This window comes from Paramacrobiotus metropolitanus, unplaced genomic scaffold (assembly GCF_019649055.1).
Source record: "Paramacrobiotus metropolitanus isolate TYO unplaced genomic scaffold, Prichtersi_v1.0 Parri_scaffold0000093, whole genome shotgun sequence".
Taxonomy (NCBI): Eukaryota; Metazoa; Tardigrada; class Eutardigrada; order Parachela; family Macrobiotidae; genus Paramacrobiotus; species Paramacrobiotus metropolitanus.
In genome coordinates, this window is record NW_026570313.1 from 454,740 (window position 1) to 465,939 (window position 11,200).

An 11,200-nucleotide genomic window follows, 5' to 3' on the forward strand; every position below is an offset into this window, starting at 1 on the left:
GTCACCAGTATAGGGGAGCTGCTGCAATGGAACCTCCGGTCGACAAGCAGAGTCCCAACGGACCCTCCGGCTGACCGGACACCTCAACTGCCTAACCCGGTAGTAAAGGTAATCCCGATACCAGAGGGATCGGGCAGTGTGGATATACGGGTAAACCAGAAAGTCGACGCCGGTGAAAGCCGTATCCCTTGCCAGGATCAGACTGGCGAAGGACAGAAGGTTCCGGCAGCAAAGCAGGACCAGAAAGCCCGCAAGGTAGACGGGACGGTAAAGCCTATCCCGATACCAGAGGCATCGGGCCGTGCGGATAAACCGGTACAACAGAAGGTTGATACCCCCGAAAACCGCACCCTCGGGCAAGATCAAGCTGGCAACGCACAGAAGACCGCCGCAGTAAACCAAGTCCCGAGGGAGGATGCACCCCTAATGGATCGGACTGGCGACGGACAGAAGATCACCGTGGCACAGCAAGCCCTTAAAGAGGATAAAGCCCGTAAGGTAGACGGGACGGTAAAGCCTATCCCGATACCAGAGGCATCGGGCAGTGCGGATAAACTGGTACAACAGAAGGTTGATACCCACGAAAACCGCACCCTCGGCCAGGATTGCACCGGTGAGCGACAGGCGATTGCCCCGGAAGAAGGAGCTCCGAAGGTGGACCAACCCGGAAGGGAGGATGAGACAGTGAAGTCAATCCCGATACCAGAGGCATCGGGCACTGAGCGGCAGATAGAAGAGCCGCTTATGTCCCCTTCGAGCCAGGCTGAGTTAGCAGCCATGCAAGCCGAGGTAGAAGCACTCTGGGGCAATGAAAAGCTCCTGATAGAGTGGTACCTTAAGTGGTTGCCTGGTGAACACTGCTGAAGGCCATGATGAGATACCATGAGATACCTGGAGAATGACCGGGATAGAATTTCCCGAGAGCCATCTTAAATTGGATCCGAGGTTCCGACTCACCCAATAGGCGAGAATACTGAACCCGGAGGCTCAGGTTGGCTTTGAGCGCCCAATAGGTGCCATGCCAACCATTCCTCAAATCAACAGAGGCTTGGACCCGGCACTAACCTTTGCCGCGGTGTCATCAAACCTCGATGACCCGGTGTTACCCTAATGAGGTGACACGGTTACCAGAACGGATCCGGAATGGATCCAAGGGACTTCTTTCCCGACACGGAAGGTGACTCACAAGGCGAGTTCACCGGGTGGAATTCTGATGTTCCGGACTTGGAGCCTCTAACCACCGAGAAGCAACCCTAGTCATCCGGAAAGGACCGAGAATCGGCCTTGCCGGACCGAGAAAGACGTTGGGGACCCCAAACGCACCCCCGAAGGACGAACCTCGGACCCTCCCAAATGATGGTGGGAACCCTCAATTGGGGGTCCGGACCCTACCTCTACCGAGCATGATGGCTGGGAAACTTGTCTTGCCCGGGCAAAAATGCCATTTTTCCGGCGAAAACTCCAACTTTGCCGGTAGAAAGAGGGCTATCACCGGAGATCGGAGTAACCACCCGGCCAAATCGTCGAATCCCCACTGGATGGCGTAGTTAACCAGACGGAGTTGGAGGAGGCGACTAGCCCCGGGAGCGCCCGAACACCATGGGTGGAAACCACCAGATCGCTAACTGGACGGAGTAACTAACCGAACAGAAGCGTAGGAGGCGACCAACCCCAGGGTGACATCCGAAGGATAACCCTCCTTTTATGGTTCCATCTTGCCCAATAGGCAAGAACGCGGTAAACCCGGAGCCTACAAGCCAGACATGGCACCCAATAGGTGCCACGCGGATCACACCGGAAGGAGGCTCGCACCTTGCATCAAGTTGGAGATACCTTAACTCGGCTTCTGAGAAGCCTCGAACGCTAATATGGAAGCCTCGGAGAACCCGAAGCCCCGATCCTGGACGCCCGGCTAGACAGCCTGGATTTCCCTGAAACTGTGAAGACAACAGCACAGACCGAGCCTTGATTTCAACTTTGACTTTCTACTACGGTGCAAGACTCCCATGAGGGTCGGTCCGACGCAGATATCGAACTCTGTCAAATTACCCGAGGCTGCACCGGAGAAGCCGAAAAAGCCTGAATGACCGAAGGTTAAGGCTGAACCAGCCAAATCAATCAGGCCGACGAAGGAAGCATCATAACACCTCAATAGATGCAGAATGCGTCGGAGTACCGCAGAATCGACCACCCCCATGGCGGATACGAGCGAGAACCAGCCGTACCCGACCGTAGTAACCATAGGACGTAATTCATAACGAACCATAGAATTTGGTATAATTTCAGACTTTTGATCGTACCGAGACAACCCCCGGTACAACCCTCGATGGTGGTAGTGACCCCAACAGGGTCGACCCCATCAACTCAGAAAAGCTCAACCGGCCCCGGACCATCGTCTGAAGAATTGCGCCGACGGACGGAAGCTGGTCACCAAAGCAAACCGGAAGCTCAATATAAGTTCAATAGACATCGGACAGCAAAAGAGCCTCGGTGAACTGGAACTTAATGGTAGCCGGACCCCAATAGGGTTAAGCTTACCATAAAACTAGCTGGAAACGGTCACGACGACGTCCCCAATAGGGACTTGGACAATAGTTCCCGGACCTTGCCACCGCAGATCGCGGCATTCACCTTGTTCTTGCTACTAGCCGGACCCTCAATAAGGGATACGGCAGTAGACCCCCTGTGGACTGCATCCTGACCGCATCTTCTACCATACGGACCCTCAATAAGGGATACGTTGGTTGAACCCTCCTCGAAAATTCTAAGTCCAATCCGACCCTCGGTGGAGAAGCCTAAGTTCGACTCCACCCTCCGAGGGTGAGCTTTCCAAATCCGAAGGAACGGACTCCCCGGATTGACCCGGCAATTACGAGTGCAGCCGTTAGAATTTCAGAGCTCGCACCGTACTGGAACGTCTTCCGCGGTTTCCCTCGGACAGCATCCGTCAGAACGTTCGGATCCTCCGGCACCAACAACCTTCATGTCATTAACCATATCGTGTCATTAACCATATCTGCTACCAGAACCGCAGACCGCGACCTTAACCACGATCGGCTATCACCATGGGCCCAGAAAGGTCTAAGCCCAACCCAGCCTTCATGGAAGTTAACCTATCAACCCGCAGACAAGAAGATTGGAATATCAAGAAAGAACGCATGTTAGCCGACCGGACAGGGGTCGGACTCCCGCCCAAAGGATGTTACGCTAGCCTCTCCATGGACCAGGATGGCTCCCAATAAGAGCGTCCGTCCCGACCAGAAGGCAAAAATTCATCGGAGCCGGACTCGGACTCCAGCCCAGAGCCTTAACATCAGACACCGAGGTTACCCTCATCCAACCTCGGAAGGCCGGTGATACCCCTCTCCACGTTGCCCAATAGGCGACAGGAGACGAAATTAAAGGGTTTGCCCGGCGAAACGTCGAGGATTCAGCTTAGCCAAGGGCCAGACTGAGGCTAACCCGGTCGCCGAGCCTATCTTGGACATGGAGGATAACCCGATCGAGACTTCCAAGTCCAGCGATAACCCTCTCTATGTTGCCCAATAGGCGACGGGAGACGAATTTAAGGGATTCGCATGGATGAAACATAGGAAATCCAGACTGCCCAACCCCGGACATGAAGGGATCCCCCTGACTGACCCGGCAAATACGAGTGCAGCCGTCGGAATTTCAGCGCTCTCACCGTACCGGAACGTTCTCCGCGGTTTCCCCCGGACAGCATCCGCCAGACGCGCGGATCCTCCGGCATCAACAACCCTATCACCGCAGATCGCGGTCTGCAACCACGACTTGTCACCATTTCGGCCCAGAACGGAGCCTTCACCCTCGCCAACGTAGATCGCGACTAACCACGATCTGAAGGCAGGGCCTCTTACGGACTTCAACTTGCCAGCCGGAGCTTCAGGGCTGCCAATGGACTTTAACTCGGCAGCCGGGGCTACAAGGCTACATTTAGACTTTAACTCAGCAACCCCCTGGCAACCCTCGGATTGGACCCTCGAAGCCCAGTCTTATCCGGTTTACGTTGCCCAATAGGCGACTGGACACGGAATTGACAGGTTTGCCCGGACGAAAGACCTCGAAACTTGAAAAGCTGACCGACTGCAGGGGCTCGGACTGGGACTTTACCTCAGCAACCGAGGCTGCGGTCGAACTCAACCCATAATTCTGGCGGAATCCATGGTATGAAAAGCGACGGGACGGTGCTGCGCGGCGCGATCCGATTCGCTCCACCGGCCTGTCCCTCCGGCAGAAGGACCCTCGGAGGATGCAAGCCTTCGAAGATTGCGTATAACCACGATCTCTACTTTACCAAGGATGCCCATCGAGGCCCAATAGGCCTTCCTTCCACCCCGGAATGAGACGGAAGAAGTGGGACATTAGGGCACATTCATGCCTAGAGGCCGATTGACCCCCGGACACCGAGGCTAACTGACCCTCGGATACCTGCTCGGACTCTGTCCAGAGGCATTGACCCTCTCCATGTTACCCAATAGGTGACGGGAGATGTTAAAAAGGGTTTCTGCCCGGGCAAAATGCCTCGGGACCAGCCTTAGCGGATGCTGACTACTTCACCACCGAGGCTGCCCCGGATAGCGACTTCATCTTATCGGTGAAGACCCTCGGTAGAGTTGCCCAATAGGCGACCTACGCCGCGGATAAGGGTTTTGTGGACATGAAACGACCATCGGACTGCCAACCGCCCGGAACCGAGGCTCGGACCCTTGAATACTGACCCTCGAGGATCGAACTTCCGACCCTCGGGGATCGACCCTCGGACCCTCGAGTACCGAGGCTGCCTCGACTCTTTGAACCCCGGCTATCATCCTCTCCGATTTACCCAATAGGTGACGGGAGACGAACTTGGGATTTTCAGCCGAGCGGAACACCACCACACCCATCTGCCAGCGCAGCCGAGGGTACAACCCGGACTCTTACTCGAGTACCGAGGCTGCCAATGGACTTAGACTCAGCAACCGAGGCTGGGCGTGGACTCTGATTTTGCAACCGGAGCTGACCCTCGGTCACCGAGGCTACCATTGGACTCCACAACCTTGAAGTCAACCGGATACAGGGTCGGACTCCCGCACAGAGACCATACCATCATTCGGACCGGAATGGATACCAGGCATTAACCGGTCCTTGTTGCCCAATAGGCGACCGGACACAACATTACGGTTTACCCGGATCAAACCTCGGATCACCGGACTCCATTAACCTTACCCGATGAACCTCGGTTGGATGTAAGCACGACCTGTCTTACCCGGCTGCGAAGGTTCAAATCAAGCCTTTATCGGAGGATCCCGGTCGGAAAGTGTGTTTCAGGCCCGTTTCGCACCCGACGACGGAGATCCATACCCTTTACACGAAGTCAATAGGGTCGAACCTCTGACCCTCGAGGGTCGAACCTCCGACCCTCGGTGAATTAAACCAGTACCATTGGGTATCCCGAGAACCGATGCCTCGGACCTAGATGACCGAATTTCCAGTGGACTAGAGCCCCCGTGAGCGGACGAGCTCTAGTCGGAATAAGCACCCGGCCCAAAGCCCCGGACCAAAGATTTTGAGTTTGTTTTTCTGTTCTTCTAACTATGAAATAATGTTTTATTAAGAGAGAGAGAGAGATTGATGTTCATTTTTACTTTCATTTTCTTGCCGTTACGGATGTTCACCAACAGAAGCCTACACCGGTCCAACAAGAAACCCGACCGACCTTCGGATTTCTGCCGTGAGTTGTATCGCCACCACGGGTCCGGAGGAGAACGCGGCACCGAGAGACCTTCATCGTACACCACCGAGGCGCAGCCACCGACCCCAATAGGGTCGTGTGCGGAGCGGGCACTGGAGCGGTATGAGGCCGGTCCTTCGCAGGGGCTCGGACTCCCGCCCAGAGGCATTTTGGGCCAGTCGCCATGGCAGCCTACGAGTAGGCAGCCAGCGACAGTCCCGCTTCCGGTGTGCTGACTCACACCGAGTCGCACTCGCTCTCGTACGCCGTATCGGCCTCGACTCTGGCTCGGCTACGCCTTACCACGCCTACGGCTATACGTCTCGGCCAATCAGCGTTCGTTCGCTCGTGTTGGATCAGCCCAGTGCCGCAGATAGGCATTTTCCATGTTACGGCTCATTCAGCCGATCATTCTTGTCAGTCATGATTTTGCTCACGCACTGTGCTGTACTTTATTGCTATCACACAATAAAGCCTCATTTCCTCACTATCGTGAGCCTCTGTTCGCCAGCTGTCACACTGTTGTAATGATCTTTCAGATACAATGGATTTCATTCAGATGGCAGTACACGCGATTCAGTTGGAGTTAGTCTGGCTGATTGTCGTAATTTTGCGAATCAAGTGCTCAAATGAGCAATACCCGCGTGCATGCGGGCTTTGTAGTACACTGTGCACAGAATATTTCAGAGGAGAGAAAGCCTGGGGCTCTATGGGTGGAATCTGTGTTTTTTTTATTTTGACGTTTTTCAGCAGAGATTAGAATGTCAGGTAGAAAGTAAAACGTAGAGAATTTTTTTCTCTTAGTTTAGATGCAGAATCTGTCAAGCCAAACTTTCTGAAATAGTTTCAGAAAGCAGTAAACGAAATAGTCTTGTACTGCACTGCTGCACTGAACTGCCAAACGAGGGTGGTCGCAAGATGGTTCAGCAGTTGCAATTTAGATATTTTCGGTAAAACTCTTTTTGCATTGCTCAGCTTATATTTTCCTCGACAAGTTATATACTGAATTGTAGAGAATTAAATTCTCTACAATCTGGTATGTAGCTAACGGCTGGAATAGCTCAAGAAACGTAATACAAGCGTAAAAGACGTGCGCTCCTGTGTATGCCTATGTATAACTCTCTTCTGAAATTTTACCTGCGCAAGCGCTGTACAGGGAAATAGTAGGGTTGGACGTGCACACGGTTAAGGCTCATTGGGATATACATTATGTAGTATTAGTTGTTCGAGTGGTGTATGCATGTTTTATTGAGCAGTCGGACACGTACAGGGGCATTTTCGCACATAATATCATCCGCGAAGAGCAGATGATATTATGTGCGAAAACAGCTCAGGGCTATGCTAGTCTAATCAATACACTCCGTTAACACCGGTAATACGAACACTGGATATGCAACACGTACCTGCAGTTGCTAATTACTGTGCCTGCAGCGGAGAGCAAAGCAGCTTTTGCATAAAATTGCGTTATGCACAAGGCACGCAATCTCTACTCTAAACCGCAGCCGTATCGAAGCGGAGTCCAAGCAGGCCGCGGCGCACGTGGTACGTCCTGCCGTTCAATAAACCTGCATCTGAGGTTCGCCGTGGATTTAACCAGTCAACCTTCGCAATTGCGGCACGATGCAATATTGACAACAACTTCCGGGTTGCACAATTCTGTTAGCAGTGGCAAATTATTGATTTGCTGCCGCTTGTGCTTCGATGTCAGGATGAGTGTTGCCTGTGGTTCCCAGCTTATCAACTGTTAGATGACGTACGGAGAAACTACGGAAAACAGTCATTCCAGCTTTAAACAGTGCAAGTTTTATCGCTATCTTTTCTCTTTGTGTTATCTTCAAAGAATTTTCTAAATATTTCATAATGCACAGACGAACTCTCCGTTATTATTTACATAAAGGTCATTCCTGGACCTATCAAGAAATCATTACGGAAGCCCTCGTCGTTCTGTGGTTCAGCAGTCAAATCTCTCTGAAATTTGGGATGCGTTCCTTTCCGGGATGGCGAACGAATAGGGCAGATCCTAACGCTCCGCTGCTACTGGACGAAATCCTCGAATTCTTTGGACAGGTAAGTGTTTTTCGAGAACACGTCTTAGGTCCAGAAAAATTCATAAGATTACTTTACTCTAACCAGTTGCGCTTCAGGGGAAATCAATTTTGTGCAGTGCAGCCACTGGCACCTGTACGAGCGCATTCATGATTCAGCATACACGGCTGCCCACGAGTGCAGGGTGCAGTGTGAATCGGCTGAACATTTATCCGTCTATATAGAGCACCGCATACCTCATAATCCTCATATAGTGTATAACTTTCCTTCAAGTGCAGGGTTAGAGTACACTTTGTGCAGTACCCTGAACGCTTTCCGCTGTTTTGTTAACATCTTGGAAGTCTTACTTACTATCTTGGCTGAACGATACGTGAAAACATTAATCAAATTTCTGCACTGCACATTTGCCAGCGTTGGGTCAGCCTTGGGTGGAGAAAACGCCTGCTCACAAGCTTTTCTATAGCAGTCCTGCAAATAACTGCTGTATATTTAAGTTCTGTTGCTCAGTGTGGTGCTTTGGAGGCATTCCGCACAGTATTGTCTCACCTCCCTATAATGGTTTGTACATTTTATTGACTGAATTTCTTATCGTTACTAATTTCTATAGCCAATGAACGACTGTGTGTGGGATGAGGTGCTCTCTCCATGGGAACCCACTTCCGCTATACCAACGTCCCTCGGCGAAGCCCCTTCTGAGAGCGTCTGCCCACCAGTTTCCACTATGGGATGCACGGGCACCGTCGCCATGGTATGCTCCAGCGCCATCTTAGCTGTGGCCGTGTGCTGTTCGCTGTACATCAACCGGAACTGGACGTGTTCGCCCTGGCGTTGGCAGTATCACTTCCACCATTGTCAACAGCTGACAGCGAATTTTGGTTACACAGTGTCTACGACATTCCGTCGTGCGTTGCAACGGTCTTGCGCGTTCTGGCGCTGCTGGTCGGATTGGGTTGCGTTGCCGCGGTGTGGCTAGTTGTTTGCGCATTACCGGTTGTTATCTTAGCGGCGACCATCGTTGTGACAATGGCTAAAATACACGGCACACTCGCCGCTTTCCCTTCCTGTGTCATCGCTTTATGTTTGCTGACACTGCATTGCCTAGGGAGACTGTTAGGATTGTGGATGGATCGGTCTTATTTAGCACCGGTTTATGAGAAAATTCAGTAAGCAGCGCTGCTGTGCATGCATAAATAACATCAGTTGCGCGGATCCATAATTTAAGTACATGGTGCCACCTGGGGCTAATTAGACGCCAAGGTAGCCTTGACAAAGTGCTGATTTTAATGGTGCAGCTGTCGCAAAATGCTGCACCTGTGCTGTACATCCGAAAAAAGCATGAAAATTATTAGAACCAGAAAATTTTGCGAGACATCAAACAGCTAGTCAAATCCGCGGAGCGAAATAAGTTACAAAGAAGTCCACCTCTGCTACTTGACCCATATTTTTCTGTGCAGAAGAATGCTCATGCTGACAAGGAAGATGTCCAAATATCACGATCTGGAAGCCGATGCCGGAAATGAGTCGGGAAGACAACCACCACATCTACACGCGTTGTGCGTGGAGTGCGCGCGGCTTTCGCTCTGGGCTGCTTGGTCGTAATGGTCCACTCCTACCATATGTTTACTGAATTTCCTCCAATAGCTTTCCTGCTAAGACGGGTGCTGCCCGATCGAGAAGTGTGGATGATGGATAACGGGACAAAGCATTGCGCCAGCGAGACAACCGTACCAAATACACTGCAAATACAAATCACTGTCGCAATTTCTGTGACCTTATGTGAGCGTGCAATGTAATCACCAAATCCTTATTTTGCATTCGACGTCCGATCGAACTGCTGCCCGCTAACGGCTTTCGGGCTTTCTCCGTTAAAAACGTTTGGAAATGAGAAAAGTAGATTGTTAGTGTTTAATAAATTGATTCTTCAAATGGTTAAAACAAAACGTATCAAATCCGGTTCTCTTAAACCACTTAAACAGCTCAAAAGGTTTCAAAGCTGCCTGATTATGGTGTGCACAGCTGATGCACGAGGCGGAGCGATGCAATGTCTTTTCTGGTTCAAACGTGCAGCAGTTTTTTTTGGAAAGGCGTGCTTAATTGCCATTTTGTCTGTTTTGCAGCGGCTAACTTACACCGGCGCGATGACATCATATTGGACAACAAAAGGGCAATTGGATTTAAATACCTGCGATGAGTTTTTTCAGTTCTGTTTGTCAGTGATGCCGGGTTGTTTTTTGATGGTGGGCAGCTTAGGGCTTCTGATTGCCAGCGGTGTTTCAGCTGCGCGTTTCCCAGCAGAACGCTATGGCTTGAAATTTCTGGCCTATTTGATGGAGTGTTTTGGCCATGACGAGACCGCTGAATCCGACACAGAACGGTAACCAGGCTGAATGCCGTTGCGCTGTTTCTGTGACTATGTCAAATCATTCAGTCTACCCTAGTACCTGAGATTAAAGATATGCGACACACTAGATATCGAAGCTTTAAAACTTCATTTTGGTACTAGATCGCCACGCACTCGTCTGATCGACAGGGAATCGCGTGCCAGTCCAAGAGGAAAGCAAGTTTCCGGGGAAATCCAAGAAAGCAACAGTGCATGGATTTTTACTGATTCACAGTATGAACCAGCCGACAGGGACGCACCAAACGCAGCGGACGTGTCACCCGATGTTAGCGAAGAATATTCGTGCATGTGTTACCCACTAGGCAATCTGGTCCTCGACAGTCTCTGGCTGATCCGCTGGGCAGGCAGTTGGATGTTCCTCCAGTTCCCACTGGCCGAATTTCTCTTGTTTGAGCGCCTGCAGTTGCCAGCACTCCTGGTGTTTCTCGGGGAATACTTTGTGTGGATAAATACGATGAGCCGTAACAAGCAGACGGCTGAATTCCCTAGTCTGCCAGCTAAGAAAGATGCCCTTGTGGAAGACGACGTCCAGGATGGCGGGAAGGCTGGTAACCGAAAAGCCAAATTTCCAACATGCTCCGTATGCGGGTTCATCTCCACGTTTTGGAAAGATATGCCGGATGGGGGAAATAAAACTGTCAGCACGAGTACCACTGATCTACGGGACATGATTTACCGAGCGCAGTACACGGTGAAATACGCGAAGGAGCCGGCTTTTTTTAATATTGAATACTACATGCAATAACGTTAAGGATCGACGGGACGCCAATAATCCAGCTGCAGATAAGATGTACACATTTTATTCTTTGCTGATTCGTTTGTACGTACCTTACATTTATCTGCTGATTAGTGATTAAATGCAAAGCCATCACACTCTTCATTTTGTGGTGTTGTTGTTGTAGTTACACAACTTACATAACTTTAGTTTTCGGTATTTGTATGAATCTCAACTCGTTCATGTCATTATTAGGGGGGATCCATAAATTACGTACGCAGCGAACCAGGGAGGGACGGGTCCGAAA

At 51.1% G+C, this 11,200-nt stretch overlaps 1 protein-coding gene across 3 annotated transcripts; it reads left to right on the forward strand.

Annotated features, from left to right (window-relative positions):
- The first annotated feature begins 7,610 nt into the window (after positions 1–7,610).
- On the forward strand, positions 7,611–10,984 carry LOC129596663 (uncharacterized). Of its 3 annotated transcripts, XR_008691459.1 has the most exons (5): positions 7,611–7,798; positions 8,385–8,940; positions 9,232–9,553; positions 9,895–10,151; positions 10,281–10,984. XR_008691459.1 is itself a non-coding variant. In XM_055493999.1 (4 exons), exons 3-4 carry the CDS (start codon positions 9,916–9,918, stop codon positions 10,921–10,923), a joined length of 879 nt encoding a protein of 292 aa, XP_055349974.1. In that variant the 5' UTR covers positions 8,275–8,940; positions 9,232–9,553; positions 9,895–9,915; the 3' UTR covers positions 10,924–10,984. The 3 variants fall into 3 exon arrangements, 2 of the variants coding, with proteins under 2 accessions (XP_055349974.1, XP_055349975.1); XM_055493999.1 differs by lacking the exon at positions 7,611–7,798 and having other exon boundaries at positions 8,275–8,940; XM_055494000.1 differs by lacking the exons at positions 7,611–7,798; positions 8,385–8,940 and having other exon boundaries at positions 9,053–9,553.
- The last annotated feature ends 216 nt before the right edge of the window (positions 10,985–11,200 follow it).